The 22,603-nt window shown below is 38.3% G+C and overlaps 1 protein-coding gene across 1 annotated transcript in view; it reads right to left on the bottom strand.

Moving 5' to 3' along the window:
- The window catches only part of LOC132874341 (solute carrier family 41 member 1-like), a 38,359-nt gene extending 16,561 nt beyond the window's left edge, over positions 1–21,798 (bottom strand). The window contains exons 1-3 of the mRNA XM_060910448.1: positions 21,642–21,798; positions 19,186–20,254; positions 10,833–10,940 (exon numbers count right to left, since the gene is read on the bottom strand). Of these exons, the coding sequence (XP_060766431.1) occupies positions 10,833–10,940; positions 19,186–19,635 (558 nt within the window). The 5' untranslated portion in view covers positions 19,636–20,254; positions 21,642–21,798. The remainder of the gene's footprint in view (positions 1–10,832; positions 10,941–19,185; positions 20,255–21,641) is intronic.
- Between the last annotated feature and the right edge of the window lie 805 nt (positions 21,799–22,603).

The following is a 22,603-nucleotide window of genomic DNA, read 5'->3' as shown; positions in this document are numbered from 1 at the left end:
TCTTTCAAAGGAGTAGTAGTACTTGTGCACTTCCTGTGCAGCCCTTCACTTTATCTCTCTACATTCTCACTGATCCGAGATAAACTGCTCTTAGCACACAGAGTCACCTCCGACTGATTTAGGAAATCGGCCTCTGCTCAGGCCTCCTGATTGGTCACACTGGGATGCCAATGAAACAGCCAGCGCTCTTTTTTCTGTCACTGCGAGGGGAATATCTGCTACACTGCTATGTAACAAATGTCCCTGGCAGCAGGACAAAGGTGGTAGAGGCCATTCGGAGGGGGAAGTACCATATGTGGATGTGTGAGGATGTGGATGTGTGAGGATCCGTGTGTGTGTGAGTTTGAAATCGGAGGAAACAGAACTTGTGCCAGGAGTTTACGGTGCCTCTTCCGTAGTATGAGATCTTACGTGGCACAAATGGAGGCAGGGGGAAACCCAGCGAGTCTGGCATCACTGCTGTATCTTGGTCCTGATAACAGGCAGTGTGATAAGCCGTGTGTGAATTCAAGCAGCTGCCCCGAAACAATAACAATAACTGGATCTACTATGTTGCCTTTACTCCAGTTATCCAAAGTAGACGTATGATCTAAAGCTCCAGGGGTTCACCCTCAAACGTGTACAGGGTCACTGGCAGATTATTATGATTAGGACGTTAAGTAGATCAGGGATAACAGACAATCGTTAACATAATGAGATAGACAGCTGAGTCATGAGCAGGAAATGATATCAGAATATTCTGGACTGAGTGAATTTGTCATACAGGAGATGACATTATTTTCCCGTTCACTCTACTGGATTGTATGATGTAACGACAATAGATTATAAATAATATTTATTGAATACTGATGAATACTATTACAAATTCCAGTGTAGTACTTGTATTTGAATATTAATTATGTATAAAATTAGCCTGAAATTGATGCTACCTTCAGCAAACATTGGTGGCTATTTATACGATGAAACCCAAACAGATGTTAGTGTCATCATTTTTACTGTTACTCATGCCAAGTATTACACTGTGTAAACAAAAAATACTAGGTTTTTTTTATGCAACATTATTGTTTTGCTGGGATTTCATTAGCAAACCTACACATCATGTCGCATATTGTATAGAAAGGTTTTTGAAGTATTATAATAACATGCACTCATCTTATGTCCGTTATCTGATCTCTAGGCAAAATACCAGGTGTATTTAATTCAGCCAGAGCATGGGATTAATTTTTTATATATATAATTATCAGAAACTAATAGTGCTGTTAATCTGCTGGTGATTGGCCTGGAAAGTCCAAAATGTTAGACCACCTTACTTTTTTCAGCTTTCAATAGGAAAAAAAAAACAACCCTACTTTGTTTATACAAAACAGTTACTAGTAATGCTATAACTAAAGTAAGTAAGTAGATATATAGCTTTGGTATCAAACTAGTAGTGCTATAACTAAACTAAGTAAGTAAGTAAGTAAGTAAGTAAGTAAGTATATAGCTTTGGTACAAACTAGTAGTGTGATAACTAAACTAAGTAAGTAAGTAAGTAAGTAAGTAAGTATATAGCTTTGGTAGCAAACTAGTAGTGCTATAACTAAACTAAGTAAGTAAGTATATAGCTTTGGAAGCAACCTAATAGTGCTATAACTAAAGTAAGTAAGTAAGTAAGTATATAGCTTTGGTAGCAAACTAGTAGTGCTATAACTAAACTAAGTAAGTAAGTATATAGCTTTGGAAGCAACCTAATAGTGCTATAACTAAAGTAAGTAAGTAAGTAAGTAAGTATATAGCTTTGGTAGCAAACTAGTAGTGCTATAACTAAACTAAGTAAGTAAGTATATAGCTTTGGAAGCAACCTAATAGTGCTATAACTAAAGTAAGTAAGTAAGTATATAGCTTTGATAGCAAACTAGTAGTGCTATAACTAAACTAAGTAAGTAAGTATATATCTTTGGAAGCAACCTGATAGTGCTATAACTAAAGTAAGAAAGTAAGTATATAGCTTTGGTAGCAAACTAGAAGTGCTATAACTAAAGTAAGTAAGTAAGTAAGTAAGTAAGTAAGTAAGTAAGTAAGTAAGTAAGTAAGTACCGTATATAGCTTTGGTAGCAAACTAGTAGTGCTATAACTAAACTAAGTAAGTAAGTATATATCTTTGGAAGCAACCTGATAGTGCTATAACTAAAGTAAGTAAGTATATAGCTTTGGTAGCAAACTAGAAGTGCTATAACTAAAGTAAGTAAGTAAGTAAGTAAGTAAGTAAGTAAGTAAGTAAGTAAGTAAGTAAGTAAGTAAGTAAGTACCGTATATAGCTTTGGTAGCAAACTAGTAGTGCTATAACTAAACTAAGTAAGTAAGTATATATCTTTGGAAGCAACCTGATAGTGCTATAACTAAAGTAAGAAAGTAAGTAAGTAAGTAAGTAAGTAAGTACCGTATATAGCTTTGATAGCAAACTAGTAGTGCTATAACTAAACTAAGTAAGTAAGTATATATCTTTGGAAGCAACCTGATAGTGCTATAACTAAAGTAAGAAAGTAAGTATATAGCTTTGGTAGCAAACTAGTAGTGTTATAACTAAAGAAAGAAAGAAAGAAAGAAAGAAAGTAAGTAAGTAAGTAAGTAAGTATATAGCTTTGGTACAAACTAGTAGTGTGATAACTTAAGTAAGTAAGTAAGTAAGTAAGTAAGTAAGTAAGTAAGTAAGTAAGTAAGTATATAGCTTTGGTAGCAAACTAGTAGTGCTATAACTAAACTAAGTAAGTAAGTATATAGCTTTGGAAGCAACCTAATAGTGCTATAACTAAAGTAAGTAAGTAAGTAAGTATATAGCTTTGGTAGCAAACTAGTAGTGCGGAAGCAACCTAATAGTGCTATAACTAAGTAAGTAAGTAAGTAAGTAAGTAAGTAAGTAAGTAAGTAAGTATATAGCTTTGGTAGCAAACTAGTAGTGCTATAACTAAACTAAGTAAGTAAGTACGGTATATATCTTTGGAAGCAACTTAATAATGCTATAACTAAAGTAAGTAAGTAAGTAAGTAAGTATATAGCTTTGATAGCAAACTAGTAGTGCTATAACTAAACTAAGTAAGTAAGTATATATCTTTGGAAGCAACCTGATAGTGCTATAACTAAAGTAAGAAAGTAAGTATATAGCTTTGGTAGCAAACTAGAAGTGCTATAACTAAAGTAAGTAAGTAAGTAAGTAAGTAAGTAAGTAAGTAAGTAAGTAAGTAAGTAAGTAAGTACCGTATATAGCTTTGGTAGCAAACTAGTAGTGCTATAACTAAACTAAGTAAGTAAGTATATATCTTTGGAAGCAACCTGATAGTGCTATAACTAAAGTAAGTAAGTATATAGCTTTGGTAGCAAACTAGAAGTGCTATAACTAAAGTAAGTAAGTAAGTAAGTAAGTAAGTAAGTAAGTAAGTAAGTAAGTAAGTAAGTAAGTACCGTATATAGCTTTGGTAGCAAACTAGTAGTGCTATAACTAAACTAAGTAAGTAAGTATATATCTTTGGAAGCAACCTGATAGTGCTATAACTAAAGTAAGAAAGTAAGTAAGTAAGTAAGTAAAGGCCCGGTCACACAGCACTCCGCGTCTATATCACGTACAAAAAGATACAAAAATCTGGTGGACGTGGTCGTAAGTGGTAATTTTTGGTCAATTTTTGGCTTTGCCGTGCTTTGTACGGGGTATGGCCGTCGGCGGCTGTTTCACTGCTGCAGCACTGTCAAATCACGGGTAACCGCGGCTCAGCATCGTTGGAAGAGCGGCTTGCTGCGCATATAAAAGCGGTAGGATATGTTGAGCCTGTATCAGTTGGTTCTGTTGGTGCTGGAGCATTAAGATGAGGACATCACAGCGTTGAGGGTTCATGTTCACCCCTTGACATCTAGACTGCAAGTGCCGAGGTCTCAGAAAATTACGGTATTTACATGCCGCAAATCAGAAGTGATGCAGAAGTGATTAGACAGTGATCAATCGAATTTAGAACTTGTTTGAGACGTCGTTTAACGGGCTTAGACAGTGGTATGTACGCGGAAAAATCCATTTCTCAGTGATAAGCCGCTAAACACACGCTATATCCCGTGATACCAACGCGTAACACCCGTCCGATGACCGTGCTCTGCCCGTGATAGACCGCCAAACTTTCGCGTCTTACCACGTCTCCCCAAGTTTTAATAACGGCCGGGACACTGATTATCACGTGTTTTTCACGTGTGTTGCACGTCTTTACCACGTGTGCCGGCCGTGGTTGTCCGCGGTCTAAAGTTTTGAGCAGTCCAAAACTTTTTGCCGCGTCCGACGCCGTTCCGATTTTCCCCTGCGTCCTGTCACGTCTGTATATCGACTGTAACACGTCTTAAGTTCGACATCAACACGAACAACATCGTCTGCTTCACGGGAGAGCACTTTTTGACGGGTTTTGGCCGTGATAAAGCCGTAAAGCGCTGTGTGACCGGGCCTTAAGTAAGTAAGTAAGTAAGTAAGTAAGTAAGTACCGTATATAGCTTTGATAGCAAACTAGTAGTGCTATAACTAAACTAAGTAAGTAAGTATATATCTTTGGAAGCAACCTGATAGTGCTATAACTAAAGTAAGAAAGTAAGTATATAGCTTTGGTAGCAAACTAGTAGTGCTATAACTAAAGAAAGAAAGAAAGTAAGTAAGTAAGTAAGTAAGTAAGTAAGTACCGTATATAGCTTTGATAGCAAACTAGTAGTGCTATAACTAAACTAAGTAAGTAAGTATATATCTTTGGAAGCAACCTGATAGTGCTATAACTAAAGTAAGAAAGTAAGTATATAGCTTTGGTAGCAAACTAGTAGTGCTATAACTTAAGTAAGTAAGTAAGTATATATCTTTGGAAGCAACCTGATAGTGCTATAACTAAAGTAAGTAAGTAAGTAAGTAAGTAAGTAAGTAAGTAAGTAAGTAAGTAAGTAAGTAAGTAAGTAAGTAAGTAAGTAAGTAAGTAAGTAAGTAAGTAAGTAAGTAAGTAAGTAAGTAAGTAAGTAAGTAAGTAAGTAAGTAAGTAAGTAAGTAAGTAAGTAAGTAAGTAAGTAAGTAAGTAAGTAAGTAAGTAAGTAAGTAAGTAAGTAAGTAAGTAAGTAAGTAAGTAAGTAAGTAAGTAAGTAAGTAAGTAAGTAAGTAAGTAAGTAAGTAAGTACGTACCGTATATAGCTTTGATAGCAAACTAGTAGTGCTATAACTAAACTAAGTAAGTAAGTATATATCTTTGGAAGCAACCTGATAGTGCTATAACTAAAGTAAGAAAGTAAGTATATAGCTTTGGTAGCAAACTAGTAGTGCTATAACTAAAGAAAGAAAGAAAGAAAGTAAGTAAGTAAGTAAGTAAGTAAGTAAGTACCGTATATAGCTTTGATAGCAAACTAGTAGTGCTATAACTAAACTAAGTAAGTAAGTATATATCTTTGGAAGCAACCTGATAGTGCTATAACTAAAGTAAGAAAGTAAGTATATAGCTTTGGTAGCAAACTAGTAGTGCTATAACTTAAGTAAGTAAGTAAGTAAGTAAGTAAGTATAATAAGTAAGTAAGTAAGTATATAGCTTTGATAGCAAACTAGTGGTGCTATAACGCAAGTAAGTAAGTAGATATATAGCTTTGGTAGCAAACTAGTAGTGCTGTAACGTACGTACGTAAGTAGATATATAGCTTTCGTAGCAAATTCTTTAAAAAATCCAGTACAAATTTTTAACATCAGAATCCTTTTCTGAGTCATTGTTACAAAAAAGAAAAAAAAATTAGTGATACCCACAAAATCTCACAAAAATAACATAATTTATCCCAATGTCAAAATGATGCCCAGTAGACCTGGGCATGCAAACTCCACACAGAAAGACCCCTGTCGGCCACTGGGCTCGAACCCAGAACCTTCTTGTGACAGTGTTAATCATTACACCACCATGCCACCAAAATGTCAATATATATTTTTAAATTAATAGTTTGTATACAATAACCTTGAACAAAGGACAATAAAAAATAACTGACAAAGAAAGAAATTCTTGCGTTTGGTTTCTCCAGACTCTCTCCAGTCCAAATTTAAAAATATCTCTTTTTAAGGCAGGACTTGTAAAAACTCTGTGCCCTGTCTCTGAAACAGACATTTTATAGTCATTAATCAATTTTTAGGATGTTTTTCCTCATGAAGAGTGTGTACGGAAAACACACCGCACGCTTCTGCACATAGCGAGTGTGTTAAAAAAGCCTAAATCCACTGCTATAAAGCCGTGTTAAAGTTACTCGTGGCGTGTTTGTGGTGAGCGAGTGTCCACAGGAATGTCTGCACCAGCAATCCACCTCCACACAATTCAGCTCCAGCTGTTTAGGAGGAATCAAGGAGAGCATAAAGCCGCTTTAGGGCAATGTGTGTGCACTTCTGCTTAACAGAATTAGTGAGGTTTTAAGTAGGTACTGCAGGCGTTTCACAGGACTTGATTTGTTCAGTAGTTCAAATTTTGTTCTTTTACACTCTTGCATTCACACTGCGGTCATTTTTTTCATCGCTCTGCTCTAGTAGTGGGCGTTCCTATTTCAAGTGCTAATGGCAAAAGAAACGACACACCTAACTACCTAGATGCACAACGTATTCAAGACTATTTGACAGAGAATCAGGTGTTGTTCTGCTAAAAACGTGACGTCTTGCTCGGTAAAGAGGCGCTTTCGGGCCCAAACAGGGCACTTTCTAGGGACTTATTGAGAGGAACTGCTCATTACTCATTGAAGCTCCTCTGAGAACTGCATACCTTCAAGGGCTTTTTTTCTGTTTGCATTCACACTGGAAGTGACGCAAGTCGACTTGCTAGAGTGACGTTAGCTTAAACACATCAAAATTGTGCTGTATTTTCTTTGTCACATATACGCTCGATAAAGCCTGGACTTCTCTGTTGGCCCATTTATCTGTTTTTCTTTCTTCATTTTTCTAAAACTAATGTTAAGAGCTGTTGTTTACACAGCTAATGTTTATGCTGATTTTTAAAAATAGTGGCTGCCGGTGCTGCACTGGCTCATGTTTGACCAATCAACGTACATTTACCGGTACATCATTAATAGTTTCTCTTGTACTGGGAGAGGAACACTGAAGTAGGAGCTAAAAAAGTCCCTCAAAACAGTGTTCTAAGAGCTACGATCATCCTGCAGTGTGGACACACAACAAAGGGGAACTCCCTCCAACAGTTCAAAGAATTATGAAAAGGTTCCTCTGGTCTGAAAGCATCTAATGGGAACTAGCAGCAGGTAGGAACTAAAGTTGTGAGTGGGGAACTGAAGAAACATCGGACCACATGCACCACAGGACTGGTCCAAGGAATCAATCGAATTGTGAATCGTTGAATCGTCAATCATTTGGATTTCCTGCTGTACTGCATCATACCTAATTCACATAGGGACTGTAGGGTTGTGTAACACTACGTTCACACTGCAGGCTGAAGTGACTCAAATCTGATCTTTTCGCCCATATGTGACCTGTATCCGATCTTTTATTGACAATATGAACGAGACAGATCCGATTTTTTCAAATCCGACCCAGGCTGTTTGGATATGTGGTCCTAATTCCGATTCCTATCCGATCTTTTCATATGCGACTTCAGTCTGAACCGCCAGGTCGCATTCATCCGACTTACACGTCATCAACAAGCCACAAACGTCACTATTCCGCGCTGAAGTAGGCAGCAGGTCTCTCAAAAAAAGTTACAACAACATGGCTTTGATGTTCCTTTGAACGGAGGTTGCAGTCACTACCCCGCAGAACGCCTGAGCCAAAACCCTTGCCCTCTTCCTTCTCAACCTCCTCCTTAACATCAGGCTATTGTGCATGTTCCGGCTCCGTCGCAACAACAACTGCATCATCGCCAGGTACTCCATGCTGGCTACTGTCATACACAGGAAACTTTAGGTTACTTCCGTAAACACTGGCCATGCTCACTGCGTGTGACGTCGTCGTATCCTGCAATGCGCATGCGGAACACTTTTAGGTCGCTTTTCGTTCATACTGAGGATCACATACAAGTCGCATATATTTGTTAATGTGAACGACCTCACAAAAAAATCGGATTTCACAAAAAAATCGGAATTGAGCATTAAGCCTTGCAGTGTGAACGTAGTGTAATATAGCTGCCATTTACTTTGAGAGTTACTTTGTGCCCTGTTCCTTCTGATTCTCTGAATTGTTTACATCGCACGCCACACCCCTTTTGTGCCGCTGTACGGTAGATCGGCAGTTCTTCTTGAACCTGGTGATCGCTTTGTGATGATGTGCCACTCCTGGTATGAACACAGACTCTGAGACAGTCTGATTCTCCGATTGTCAGATTCCTTTATTGCAGCTATTGGCTGTTCATGATCTCAGCGTTCCTTTTGGAGAGAACGCTAATATATGAATAATAATACTGATCCTCATAACAAACAGTAGCTAGCGATCATGATGTTTTCCTCTACGTCCTCCTTGTTTCTACGAATTATCAGTTGGACTAACATTTTTGGAGCGTTCAGTGTAAACACGCTCTTGCAAAGGTCATATATTCTGGAGAGCCAAGCACACCTTCAGGTATACATCAGCTGGGTGTCCGAAGGTCAGGTCAGAAAATTTTAACTGGCAGTCTGAATGAACATCAGATTTCTACTTGTGCTGTGATCTTAAAATAATACAACCCCAATTCCAAAAAAGTTGGGACAAAGTACAAATTGTAAATAAAAATGGAATGCAATAATGTGGAAGTTTCAAAATTCCATATTTTATTCAGAATAGAACATAGATGACATATCAAATGTTTAAACTGAGAAAATGCATCATTTAAAGAGAAAAATTAGGTGATTTTAAATTTCATGACAACAACACATCTCAAAAAAGTTGGGACAAGGCCATGTTTCCCACTGTGAGACATCCCCTTTTCTCTTTACAACAGTCTGTAAACGTCTGGGGACTGAGGAGACAAGTTGCTCAAGTTTAGGGATAGGAGTGTTAACCCATTCTTGTCTAATGTAGGATTCTAGTTGCTCAACTGTCTTAGGTCTTTTTTGTCGTATCTTCCGTTTTATGATGCGCCAAATGTTTTCTATGGGTGAAAGATCTGGACTGCAAGCTGGCCAGTTCAGTACCCGGACCCTTCTTCTACGCAGCCATGATGCTGTAATTGATGCAGTATGTGGTTTGGCATTGTCATGTTGGAAAATGCAAGGTCTTCCCTGAAAGAGACGTCGTCTGGATGGGAGCATATGTTGCTCTAGAACCTGGATATACCTTTCAGCATTGATGGTGTCTTTCCAGATGTGTAAGCTGCCCATGCCACACGCACTAATGCAACCCCATACCATCAGAGATGCAGGCTTCTGAACTGAGCGCTGATAACAACTTGGGTCGTCCTTCTCCTCTTTAGTCCGAATGACACGGCGTCCCTGATTTCCATAAAGAACTTCAAATTTTGATTCGTCTGACCACAGAACAGTTTTCCACTTTGCCACAGTCCATTTTAAATGAGCCTTGGCCCAGAGAAGACGTCTGCGCTTCTGGATCATGTTTAGATGCGGCTTCTTCTTTGAACTATAGAGTTTTAGCTGGCAACGGCGGATGGCACGGTGAATTGTGTTCACAGATAATGTTCTCTGGAAATATTCCTGAGCCCATTTTGTGATTTCCAATACAGAAGCATGCCTGTATGTGATGCAGTGCCGTCTAAGGGCCCGAAGATCACGGGCACCCAGTATGGTTTTCCGGCCTTGACCCTTACGCACAGAGATTCTTCCAGATTCTCTGAATCTTTTGATGATATTATGCACTGTAGATGATGATATGTTCAAACTCTTTGCAATTTTACACTGTCGAACTCCTTTCTGATATTGCTCCACTATTTGTCGGCGCAGAATTAGGGGGATTGGTGATCCTCTTCCCATCTTTACTTCTGAGAGCCGCTGCCACTCCAAGATGCTCTTTTTATACCCAGTCATGTTAATGACCTATTGCCAATTGACCTAATGAGTTGCAATTTCATCCTCCAGCTGTTCCTTTTTTGTACCTTTAACTTTTCCAGCCTCTTATTGCCCCTGTCCCAACTTTTTTGAGATGTGTTGCTGTCATGAAATTTCAAATGAGCCAATATTTGGCATGAAATTTCAAAATGTCTCAATTTCGACATTTGATATGTTGTCTATGTTCTATTGTGAATACAATATCAGTTTTTGAGATTTGTAAATTATTGCATTCCGTTTTTATTTACAATTTGTATTTTGTCCCAACTTTTTTGGAATCGGGGTTGTAATAAACAACAACAAAAGGTTTAGTGGTGAATTAAGCACCTTTGCTTTCCATGTCAAAAAGTGGTAACAGCTAGCTTTCTGGAGTTAAACTCTTCAGCTGGCTGGTTAGATGATAATACAGGACGCCTGGAATATCTTCCTTATTAAGATAAAGCTACTCAGAGGTATTGGTTAGGTTTCAATCAGATGACGATATTAGAGGAAGTCTTTAATGGAAGTTGTTGCAATGGCTGAAAAAATGTGCTGTAGTGGCTTTAAAGCTGCACCCAAACAATACTATCCAGATCTAATCTGTCAAAAAGCTGTCTCTCAAAGCCGACATAACATTACACATAACTATAAACAGATAAAAAGTATGCCTGTAATTAATAAATAAATAAACATCACAAATAGTTTTCTGTGTTGTAAGAGGAATAAAACACTCTGGTGTGGTAACAGTAACTCTCCAGTAATGACGCTCCATGACACTACGCGGTCCTTGATCATTTTCCTACAAAAGCATACCCCTGTGGTCTTTTTTTATTATACACCGGTTCACTCAGGTTTGTTGGTAATTTGGTGAAACTCACTGCGGTGGACAGTCTGGAGGCCAGTGTCATCTCCAGGTTCCCCTTCAGGCCCAGAAGAGCAGGCACCAGGATAAAGACCTCGTTCACCTCGGAGAACACCGTCCAATGCTGCATGGGGAGACACAGAGAACAAAATGATCCTTTATCGCATTTCTGAACCATGGGTTCCTCAGGTATGGGAGGTCACTGGGTTCTCCGTGACCTTCATTTACCACGATATTGATTCAATCCTGTAACTCGATATAACTCTCTCTCTTTCTGATGCATACTGTGCTGGGCAAAGCAGCTGCACTTATAACACCACACTATTCAAACAAGGGAAGTCAGCTCTAGAATTAGTGGCACCCTTGGTAAAGATGGGTTATGAAAACTATCTTTGTGGTCAATCAGATTCATCTCACACTGAGAACGTGAGAAAATTCTAACCTTTAACAGAAATAAAATGATAAGAAAATAAACTGTAACCAGAGGTGGCAGAGGCGAATTTTCATTTAGATACATATATCTCATCTCATCTCATCTCATTATCTCTAGCCGCTTTATCCTGTTCTACAGGGTCGCAGGCAAGCTGGAGCCTATCCCAGCTGACTACGGGCGAAAGGCGGGGTACACCCTGGACAAGTCGCCAGGTCATCACAGGGCTGACACATAGACACAGACAACCATTCACACTCACATTCACACCTACGGTCAATTTAGAGTCACCAGTTAACCTAACCTGCATGTCTTTGGACTGTGGGGGAAACCGGAGCACCCGGAGGAAACCCACGCGGACACGGGGAGAACATGCAAACTCCACACAGAAAGGCCCTCGCCAGCCACGGGGCTCGAACCCGGACCTTCTTGCTGTGAGGCGACAGCGCTAACCACTACACCACCGTGCCGCCTAGATACGTATAATACTATAAAATAAATATTGTAGAGTGTATATTTTTAAACCTGACCCTATCATGGTCACGATATTTGACATGTTGGTAAATAAAAAAATATCTAATTATACACATTTCAGACAGGACATTAATACAGTGTAGTGCAAAAGTCTGCACTCCCCCTTGAGACAGAATGAATTTCAATTCTTTCACGTTTCTGATTGTTGTTTCATTCTGAATGCTTTTGGCTGTCAATTTTTTCAGAGATTTTTTTTTTTTTTTTGCATTCAACTCTATAGCTCTGCTTCCCGGTTCTTTACTTTTTCATCCACTGGCTGTAAATCTTTTGCTGATGCGGATATCAACAGCGTCATCTGCCAAAGCTAGATTCAGAGTCATCGCTGATCACATCCATTTGAACCTCATCCAACTTTTATCCTTAAGAAATAGCTGATGACTGGGGCAACTGCCTCTTTAGCTGGTAGCTTTTTTCTTTGAGCAGATGCAATGCAGCAAGAGTCTGTGTGGATCAATAATTGGAGAAAGTGCTTATCTTTAGAGCCCATCCCAGTGGCGCACTGCAATTACAGCCCTGATGTTGGACAACTAAATCAATGCAGAGGATTCGCCCGAGCTCTGAGAGGAAAGGAGAGAAAAGTGCTGAGCTATCCAGGTTGAAACACAACACTTGGGAATAAACAAGAGCAATCGTGGGGGGAAAAATGGAGCAAAAATTGTACTTAAGGGTATTTTGCTTGGCCAGCTACAACCAACAGACATTTTTTTCCCCATTCATTGGCAATACAGGGTCCACTTTAGAGAAAAAAAAAAAGGACTACAATTGGAAATTGGCCATCTGCCACATTGGCTTTGGTTTTCTTGCTACCAAGAACTCCTCTCCTCTCCTCTAGCTCGCTCGCGTTCTGAGATATATGATGATGTCTCCGGGGAACAGCTCTGCCTCGGCCAACTCCTCCTGAAAGCCTGTGAACTTGCAGGTTTAGCGAGGCTCAGATTGCAGTCTCTGCAGCTCCAGTATATCTGGTCACGGAGGAATTCAGTGACGCATCACTAGTGGAGAATTTACTAGCGTCGTAGAGTCAGTGTACGATGCTCATCTCCATGACCCATGAAGCCGTGGTGATGAACACTAACTAATTAAAACCTGTCTTGGTGTTTCGTTGAATTATTAACTACTTAAACATACAGATCCAAGGTCTAGACTGATAACTCACAACTACATACCTTTTTTTTTTTACTGTAGTAACTCTAATAATGTGTTTTATCTCTGATTTCAAACAACTGTAAAATATTTTTCATGCCTTTTTCCAACCTAACTTTTTCAGTATCGAATTTTTATGATTTTTTTTCCACTTTAGACTTTATGTATATTTCGGATCAGTCGTGGATCGGCTACTGGAGGAAAAATTCAATCTGATCCTATGACAAACAGAAAAGACTGAAATTAGATTTCCAATTTTTTGGAATTGGAAATTTTTACACATAAAGAGACTTTCTTCTATTTCGTCTGTTAGGATTGATTTATTTTTTTTTTAACGTATATTTATCCTTTATTTTATTCATTATATCTGCACCATCAGCGCAAGTCATGTTTTTTAGCAATGTATTTTTTTCCTGTATGTTTTAAAGTGCTTTATTTAAAAAAAAATTAAAGCTTACTAGCTTGTAAAGAAAAAATTTCGAACGAATATCGATATTGCCAGATACTCAGGTTTTAGTATCATTACTGGCATCAGATATGTTTACTCGTATAGGTATCTGATTCTATTTTACTATTGCTTTTATTTTTTATTATTATTTATTATTTCCCTTTTTAAACTTTTTGACAAGCTTCTGTTTTTTTATTACTTCATGCTCTAACCTACTTTTTGCTGCATTTTTTAATGTATGAAAGGTGCTACATAAATTAGGTTTATTATTATTATTATTATTATTAATAAAGGTGAACAACCTGAAGTGCATCATCTATGTGGATAAACGTATCCTGTCTGTCTAGCAGCTAAACTTTGGCTCGTAGTATCGTAAAGTCTGTTCAGAATCCGGTGTGATTCACAGAGTCTTTCTTTCAGTGACTCAAAGACGGAAAACGTCACTTCCTGATAACCAGCCCACGCTTTTTACCCCCACAGGAAGTCAGAGTTTGGTTCTGACTGCAAAACAACATTACTGTTAAAAACAAAACAAAAATAAATCAATAAAAAAAGTTCACTCCCACACAATAAGTAAAAAAAAGTGTGTGGAAAAACGAGGAAGCTGAGAAGAGAGGGTCCACGAGAACACAGCACGGCCCACGCTTGTTTGGCTGCACTGATTCCTGTAAGAACGGGGTGACAGCCTGGATGTGGTAGACCCAAAATGGCTTCCTGTGGGAGTGCTGAGACACCGGCTGATGTGAGGGCTTGATGTTGAGTCTGTTTTCCTTCTGGTAAAAATAGTCTGACTGTCTGACTGGACTGAATGGTTCTCGCCTGATGTTTTTTTTTAATCTTAAACCAAACCACCAGCCACTTCCCAAACAACCTTTCTAGACAGAGGCTCGAGGTCGTTTTATGAGGAAATAACCGTCGCTAGTTCTTCACTGAGGATGCTAATACTTTAATTTAGATTTTCTAAACATTTCTTTTATGACCATAAATCTAGAGCTAATGCTTTGGATTAATTGATCTAAATAATAAGAGCAAAAATATGAACACAAGTAGAACATACAACCAAAATATCCACTCTCTTTCCCAGCTAACATGACTGATGGCTTTGACCCAGTCACACACAGTTACCTTATGACTCACTTTCTTTAGAATCATGATGCATTAATGACTTGAAATTTACTTTTACATTCAGAACTGATAGAAAGCAATGGATGAAGAAAACGAGGAAAAAAATACGATCTTTTCCTCTACAATGCTCAATTTTTTTAGGCAGGATTCAACACAGTACAGAAAGCATCCCAGAACAGGATATCTGGATTAGATACCAGAATTAAGGCTCGAGGTAAGGATTAGACCTCTAATTCAAATCCAAATATCTCTATCTGAAGACACATGGCTCCAGTGTAGACCGTTATGAAGCTGTTTTCACACCTTCCCCCTCATAACCACAATAAAGTTAGGAAACTGATCACATATTCATTGATGTGGTATTTTTGTAGCACAGGATGTCAAGGTTTTGTTCTACATTTTCCCTTCTGAAATTCTGAGTAATATTATGGCATCGTCAATTCAATAGAATTTTACAGTAAATGAAAATCCACCATTTTCAGATGGGGTTTTGTGCTCATTTCCTGCCTTTATATATATATCAGGGTGTAACTCGTTTATGTCAGCTCATGTTCGTGCTGTTTTTTTTCCTTTTAGCTCTGTAGTAACTAGTTACAAGAAAAACACAAGCTTAAACTTTTCTCGTAATGTCGACACTCATCGAGAGTTAATTTAAGGCCTTTTTTTTAAAAATATGTTTTAGATGTAAATCACCTCCAAACCATTCCAATGTTACTGTCCATCCACCGCTATACTGATTTTTATTACTCAGTCCAACATGGCTGACGGTGACACATATAGAATGTCTTGGGAATTTTATGTCTAAACTTTCTACACAAAAACATTTCATCAAGTAAAAAACTTTTCGACTAAACAAGAATTAGTTTTCTTTTTGGTTCTGGTTTAAATAATGCACGTTCAAACTTTAAATCTGAACCTAAACTGTACTGTATGTGTTAGAAATGTATTTTCAATCATTCTGGGCAGCAAAGTTTTACAAATTGGTGATATATTAGACCTAAAATGTTTCCTCTTTTTTTTTCCCCATTCCTCCTTTGCTTCCTGTTGAAAGTGAATGATAAAAAAGACTCAAATGTATTTCAAATGTGATTTCAAGCAATTATTGAGTAAAAAAATATATATATAATTTGTGCACAAAAGGGTTAAATCGTGCTTCATGTCTTATTTAAATTGAACAGATTTTAGGGAAGTTTTGTCATTTTGTTTTTGTAATAAGCTAAAATTTGTCTGTCAATTAAAATGGGAAATTAAACCGTATGTTGATGAATTAATAATCAATTTTAAAGAGATTTTAAAGTTTAGCTTCATCCTGATGTCCTGATGTGAAGAAAGAAACCGATAATTGGTTCACAAACCCATTTCCCATGTGTGTCAGGTTTCGAGCGTGCACCTGGGCGACGTCAAAGTGACAGATCAACGGCAAGGGACCATACAGCATTATGTTCTTAATTATTACTAGACAAAAATCTTCAAAAACATTTTTTTTTTAAAATCCTGGACATGTTCAGACTTCAAATAAAACATGACATTAATGTAGAATCTTTGGCTTATTGAACATTTGCAAGCAACAATGTCACAAAAAATGATCATAAATAATATAAGATAAAGTAGCAGTTCGGAAAATCCATGTGTCCCTTTATTCCAAGTTTATTTTATGAAATAAATAAAATCAAATATTAGTTTCATTATTCACAACCTTGGAGCTGTGGACGGTTTTTATTTTATTATTTTTCATCTTTAAAATTTTATTTTATTTATTTATTTATTTATTTATTTATTTATTTATTTTTTCCATTCCTGAGCTTTCACCTGACAAAACACACGAGGTCCAGGTAAGGCGGGTAAGGCTGGACGATATGATAATATAATGCAAATATCGTAATAAAATATGCCGCAATACACTTTATTGTGAATTGTGATATTATAGTTTTTGTTGGAAGGTTTTGAGTAAACCTAAAAATCATGATGTATATATTTTATATATATGTAATGCATTGAGTATTGTGATGTCATATCGCCCGCCCCTGGGTTACAGCTGATATTATTTATAATCTGCTTGTTTTTCTGTTCAGATTAAACCTATTTAAATTAAGTGACCAGTTAAATAAGCTACAAACTATAATAATAATGCAATAATAAATATAAATAAAATAATTGTGTTAATGATGGACTGTAATTTCTACCAATGAAAAAACATTTTTTTTGGTTCTCAATACTTCCTGGATGTCACTTTAAGAACCAGCGGTCTCTTAAAAGTTATTTTTAAAACCTACTGGAATAAAAAGCACATAAATGTAATTACAGTGTTCACTCTCTGTCGTGCTCTCACTCTGTGACTATTAACATCCCAAGTCACTTTGCTTTGCACGAGTCCCCTGGATAGTTGCACGCATTCAGCTACGAGCACGAAGGAAAAAGTACAAGATTTCGTAAAAGAACTAGAGTTGTAGCAAATGGTTCCAAACTATTACATCACAAACTACGCATTACTTTCTCGTGCTTTCACGGTTTAGATTAGAATATAATCAAACTGAATATCGTTCTTGTCATTGTACAGTGAAATGCCTGATGGTTGTAAGATATGTTCACATACACCTTGCGGATGTTTGAACTAATGACACTAGATGAATTAACAGCTTTAACCTCCTAGGGCCTAGCGGTCACATACGTGGACAGCACTTTTTAGAAATTCAGAACAAGAATCCACATATGTGGACATACTTTTTGTCAAAAAGTACATCTTATCAAAGATGATGCTTAGTTTTTATTCTCATCAGGTTCTAATAAGCCCAAATAGCAAAAAGAAATAAAAAATGCATGTAAAAAAAACAGCTTGGGTCTTAGGAGGTTAAGATGTTCTTAAAGTATCCTAAAAGTTTACGAAATGCTAAATTTCAGTGTATTTACCTATAATTTTAAGAATTCTTATACTATAACTTTAAGTGACTTTCCATGACTTCTTAAAGATAATAAAATGCTGTTAAAAAAGTTTAAGATGTCAAAGTTACTAAATTTAACATTTCAATGGACTTAAAGTCACTACTACTTTTAAGAAAACCAATAAAGGGTCTTAAACTTACTAGTATATTTAATGAATTTAAAAAGTTCAGTAAAGGTAACTCAAATTTATTCTGAAATTTAAGGACTGGTCTTAAAGGTAACTTAAGTACACTACTAAATTTAAGGTTCCTTTAAGGTTTAGATTAAATCCAATTAAATTCACATTTTCACCTGTGTGAGCGCGAATGAGTGTGAGTGTGAGGGCTGGGCGATATATTGATATTATACTGATATTGTGATAAATTACGTCACAATACATATACTTTTCTGAGCTATCGCAGGCATTGTGATATCTTTCTCTCACTTTTTTTTCAACAGCAACTACAAACCTCTGTACATAACCTTTAAAACTATAGTAATTTTATTTATTTATTTATTTATTATTAGAATTTGTAACAAGTTGTTTTTACTGGCAAATAGTTAGCAAACTTATATATTTAAACAGACTGTGTATCATAGAAAAGCATCATAATAGATAATAATTGTCACATCGCTCAGACCTAACTCGTTCAGAATAATAAAATAAATAAATAGCGTATTTTTTGGGAGCCCAAAACCGCTGCGTGTGGATGCACCATCATCTCGATCTTCTTGTTTCAAGTGAAGATTTCATTCATGAATTATAACTATACAGTTCGAAAACAATTCTCAATACACACTGATGAATGTTCAATTAGGAAATGAATGACGATGTGAAAATATAACATTATAATGTGATTGTTTATTTGTCTATTTTTGCATTGTTGGTATTTTCTATCCTTGAATGAGGCCATGGGAATTTAATTTTTATTTTGTAGCAGTCGTTTCATTTTTTCTTCTTTCTCAGGTTTCATGTTATTTAACAACTCTTAAAAAATAACAATATTAGAAATCGTTTCTTCCTGTTCTGTTCTTGTGGTGGTAATGTTTGACTTGCACTTTGCTAGCAAGTCGAATACCGATCATGATACATTCTCAGGTGTTATGGAAACAGTTCTAAGTATCGTGATGTGATATTTATTACCGTATCACCCACCTCTTCCATCTGCCCTCAAAGGAATATACCAATAAGGCCTCTTTTGAAGAAATCAAGACTTAACAAGTGGGAAAAAATAAGCTATTATTATAAGCTCTGTTTATCATTGACTGAAACGTCTTTCTACTATGCATTCATTAAAAAAAAAAAAGGCTCATATTTAAGACTATACTGGAAAAAGTCCAGGTATGGAGCCTTGGAAGAGAAAAACAGGAAGAACTGACTCAATAGCACCTGAGTGACTGTGTCAAATCATATTCAAATCCAGTTCTACAAATAGCCATTGTGTGGATTTATAGGTAGCAAGCCAGTGTGTTTTAGCCTCACGGGAACAAAAACACATCGTTAAGGAGTAATACGTTTGGATCAGCACATCCAAGGGTTTTTTATAGGATGGAATGTAGACACCAGTGATGACTCCTATTTTTCGAGTGGATCAAAATCTAGCAAAGTAAAATGCTGTAAAATCCTGATGATGGGAAACTTTCAAGAAATAAATATTCTCTATTTGTTGTAAACAGGACGGTGGTAAGAGATTCATGTTACATTTTGGATTTCTTCATTTTAAATAGCAAACACAAGTTGATTTGGATGTTGAATCAACACACACTTACTTGAACAATGTCGAGGACCATACCAGCGGCCACCGTCCCAAACCCGGCCAGCAGGAAAGGGAACACGACCTGCAGTCCTATGGAAATTGACGTCTCCTTTAGAGGAACTGGTGGCACTGGGCTTTGGTCCGCGCTTGTGTCATCACTCTCGTTGCTTTGGCTGCCGTTCTCCAGCAGGGCGTCCTCCTCCCTCTGACCCGTGGCGTCGGCGTGACAGTCGATCACCACCATTTCTGTCCGCTCGTTTTCCGCCTCGGGTCGTTCTGGCAAAGATGTCACCTCAGTGAGCTCGTACTCGCCGCCGCTTGGCTGCCTCTCCTCAGCTCCTGCGGCCAGGATGACCGGGTGGACTGAACCGTTCGAAGAGATGAAGTCCTTCTTCACCTTTCTGATTTCCGTCCCCGCGGACATGTTGGGCAGTTTGTCTTGCTCTTTCGACCAGAGGACCATGCGGAAGCCTTGAAGTTGAGAGTTGTATCAGAAGAAACGAATGACGCTTTTAGTCAGTGCTAAGTTTTGATCGGTGCTTCAGCTGCTCTACAGTGTCAATCTATCCCATCCAAGATGTGGATCCTCAGCTCCTCGATTTATAATTCACGCTCTACAGGTTGAGTAAAAGAGGCAGGTGCTTTAGCCCTCTCCACGCTTTGCATAAGATCCTGCCTGAACTTCGGTAGCATACAAATTATGTTCCCCATTCACTGCAGCCGTTCCTCCACCTCCTCCTCCTCCTCCACCTTCTTCTTTTTTTTAAGGCCAGCTGATAAGAGGAGGGCACATTTCACAATCTGGTTAGGAGAAGCCAAGAAGAACTTCAATGCAATATTTAAGTCGGGGGAAGATCTGAACGTTCCACGTCCCTCTTCTCTTTCAGTATGAAAGAAAGGGCACTTACTTGGCAGGACAGTCAGCAGAAGTGTCCCGAGCAGCACTGGACAGTTGTACTGGCTCACTTTACACCACGTGGACCTTGCAATATATTTAAAGGTCTCTGGAACTGAACGGATCGTGTTACAAGGCTCAAAAAAAAAAAAATGTGCGTAGGGTCAGATCGTCGTCCCGTGATCACCTGCCAAAGGAAAAGAGATGGGGGGGGGGGGGGGGGAATACACCAATCAGAGCCCGGCAGAGGAAATGCATCATGGAAATCAAGTTTTGGAAAACAAACAAACATCAGCCAGTGTTGAAAGAAAAAGATTCAAACCATATCTTGGTTTGTTTCACTAAAAAAAAAGATGACTTTAGTAAACCTTATACACTACCGTTCAAAAGTTTGGGGTCACCCAGACAATTTTGTGTTTTCCATGAAAAGTCACACTTTTATTTACCACCATAAGTTGTAAAATGAATAGAAAATATAGTCAAGACATTTTTCTGGCCATTTTGAGCATTTAATCGACCCCACAAATGTGATGCTCCAGAAACTCAATCTGCTCAAAGGAAGGTCAGTTTTATAGCTTCTCTAAAGAGCTCAACTGTTTTCAGCTGTGCTAACATGATTGTACAAGGGTTTTCTAATCATCCATTAGCCTTCTGAGGCAATGAGCAAACACATTGTACCATTAGAACACTGGAGGGAGAGTTGCTGGAAATGGGCCTCTATACACCTATGGAGATATTGCACCAAAAACCAGACATCTGCAGCTAGAATAGTCATTTACCACATTAGCAATGTATAGAGTGGATTTCTGATTAGTTTAAAGTGATCTTCATTGAAAAGAACAGTGCTTTTCTTTCAAAAATAAGGACATTTCAAAGTGACCCCAAACTTTTGAACGGTAGTGTATATATGTATTATTTGTGTATCCTGTAACTTCCTGGAAGGTCTTTTTTAAGGGACCTGCTGAGAAAAAGTCCAGCTTGGTCTGACCGATTAGATCCTCCGAAACACAGATCAAGCTGGTCAGGTTTAGCAGATCAGACCAAGCTGGACTTGGATTTTGGTTCCTTCTTGTCTCAGTATTGGATTCAATTTTTTTAAAACCCTCTCATCTTTAAATAAAGTCTCCTCTCAATTCTAGAGTGCCCAGGGCCATGGAGCCAGGCCAGTTTCCTCAATTACCTCATTACCTCCAGCACCGAAACAAACTCTCCTACTTAGTAGTCTGATCAAATCCACTCCAACACCGAGCGGCGTAAATTAAAACCTCCCTGCCGGGTGTAGCTTCTGCCTCTGCTTCACACTCCCCTCCTTTCAACCTGCCCAGATTTATCATGTCATCATCCTATATATAAACTATTCCTGATTAGATATGTTTGGCAGGAAACATGCATGAATAGAAAATACTATGTGGAAGAATGAGATTTAAAGTAGGATATGCACTCATCACATGTTCTTGATATCCAGAAGTATCATTTATTCTTCATTATTATTATTATAGATCTATAAGCATCATGCACGCACACTAACTGAAACAGCACCAGGTGAAGAAGAAGAAGAAGAAGCAGATCTTTACCTTCCTGCATTGACGTTTCCCGGTGGCTCTCGGCCTCCACGCCGCTTCTCATGCCTTATGTAGCGGGCTCGTTGAGCGCCAGACCCGCGGGTTTAATCAATAACCGGAGCCGTTAGTCAGTTACATGGCTCCATTGGAGGATCAGCGCACGCGCGCTCTCTCTCTCGGTCTCTCTCGTGCGCGCGCGAAAGCAGGAAGTGCCTTCCTTGTAGTGCGTGAAGAGCGCGCGCCGGGTTCGTGATGCTGATAATAATAATAATAATAATAAGGCTGATTTTGCCAGGCTCGAGCGCAGAGCAGCGAAACGCAGCGGACCAATCACGCCACCGCTCGCGCCCTCACCTCGGATCGATTCGATTCGATTCGGCTCGAGATGTATACCACGTGACCCGCACCGAGAGGCGCGTGGTCAGTACAGCCCTGCGTGGATTGTCTGCACGCTGAGTAAATATTATCAGTGTTATCAGATTACCACTATCATTATACACAGTTGATTAAAAACAGCCAATAAGTACTAAAAAGCAGATTACACTCAAATCAAATGCACGACAAACGAATGACAGGCAGCCATGACCTAAAGCCATACATGTCAACCTTTGGTCAATCAAACCTGTATAACCAACCTCCAAAATCCGTATTTCCCTTATAAAATCCGTATAAGGCAAGGCAAGTTTATTTATATAGCACATTTCATACACAAGGGGTGGTGTAGTGGTTAGCGCTGTCGCCTCACAGCAAGAAGGTCCGGGTTCGAGCCCCGTGGCCGGTGAGGGCCTTTCTGTGCGGAGTTTGCATGTTGTCCGCGTGGGTTTCCTCCGGGTGCTCCGGTTTCCCCCACAGTCCAAAGACATGCAGGTTAGGTTAACTGGTGACTCTAAATTGAGCGTAGGTGTGAATGTGAGTGTGAATGGTTGTCTGTGTCTATGTGTCAGCCCTGTGATGACCTGGCGACTTGTCCAGGG

The sequence above is a fragment of the Neoarius graeffei genome, chromosome 26, assembly GCF_027579695.1.
Source record: "Neoarius graeffei isolate fNeoGra1 chromosome 26, fNeoGra1.pri, whole genome shotgun sequence".
Classification (NCBI taxonomy): domain Eukaryota; kingdom Metazoa; phylum Chordata; class Actinopteri; order Siluriformes; family Ariidae; genus Neoarius; species Neoarius graeffei.
The sequence above is the reverse complement of the archived record's forward strand: the minus strand, read 5'-3'. Positions and strand labels throughout refer to the sequence as shown.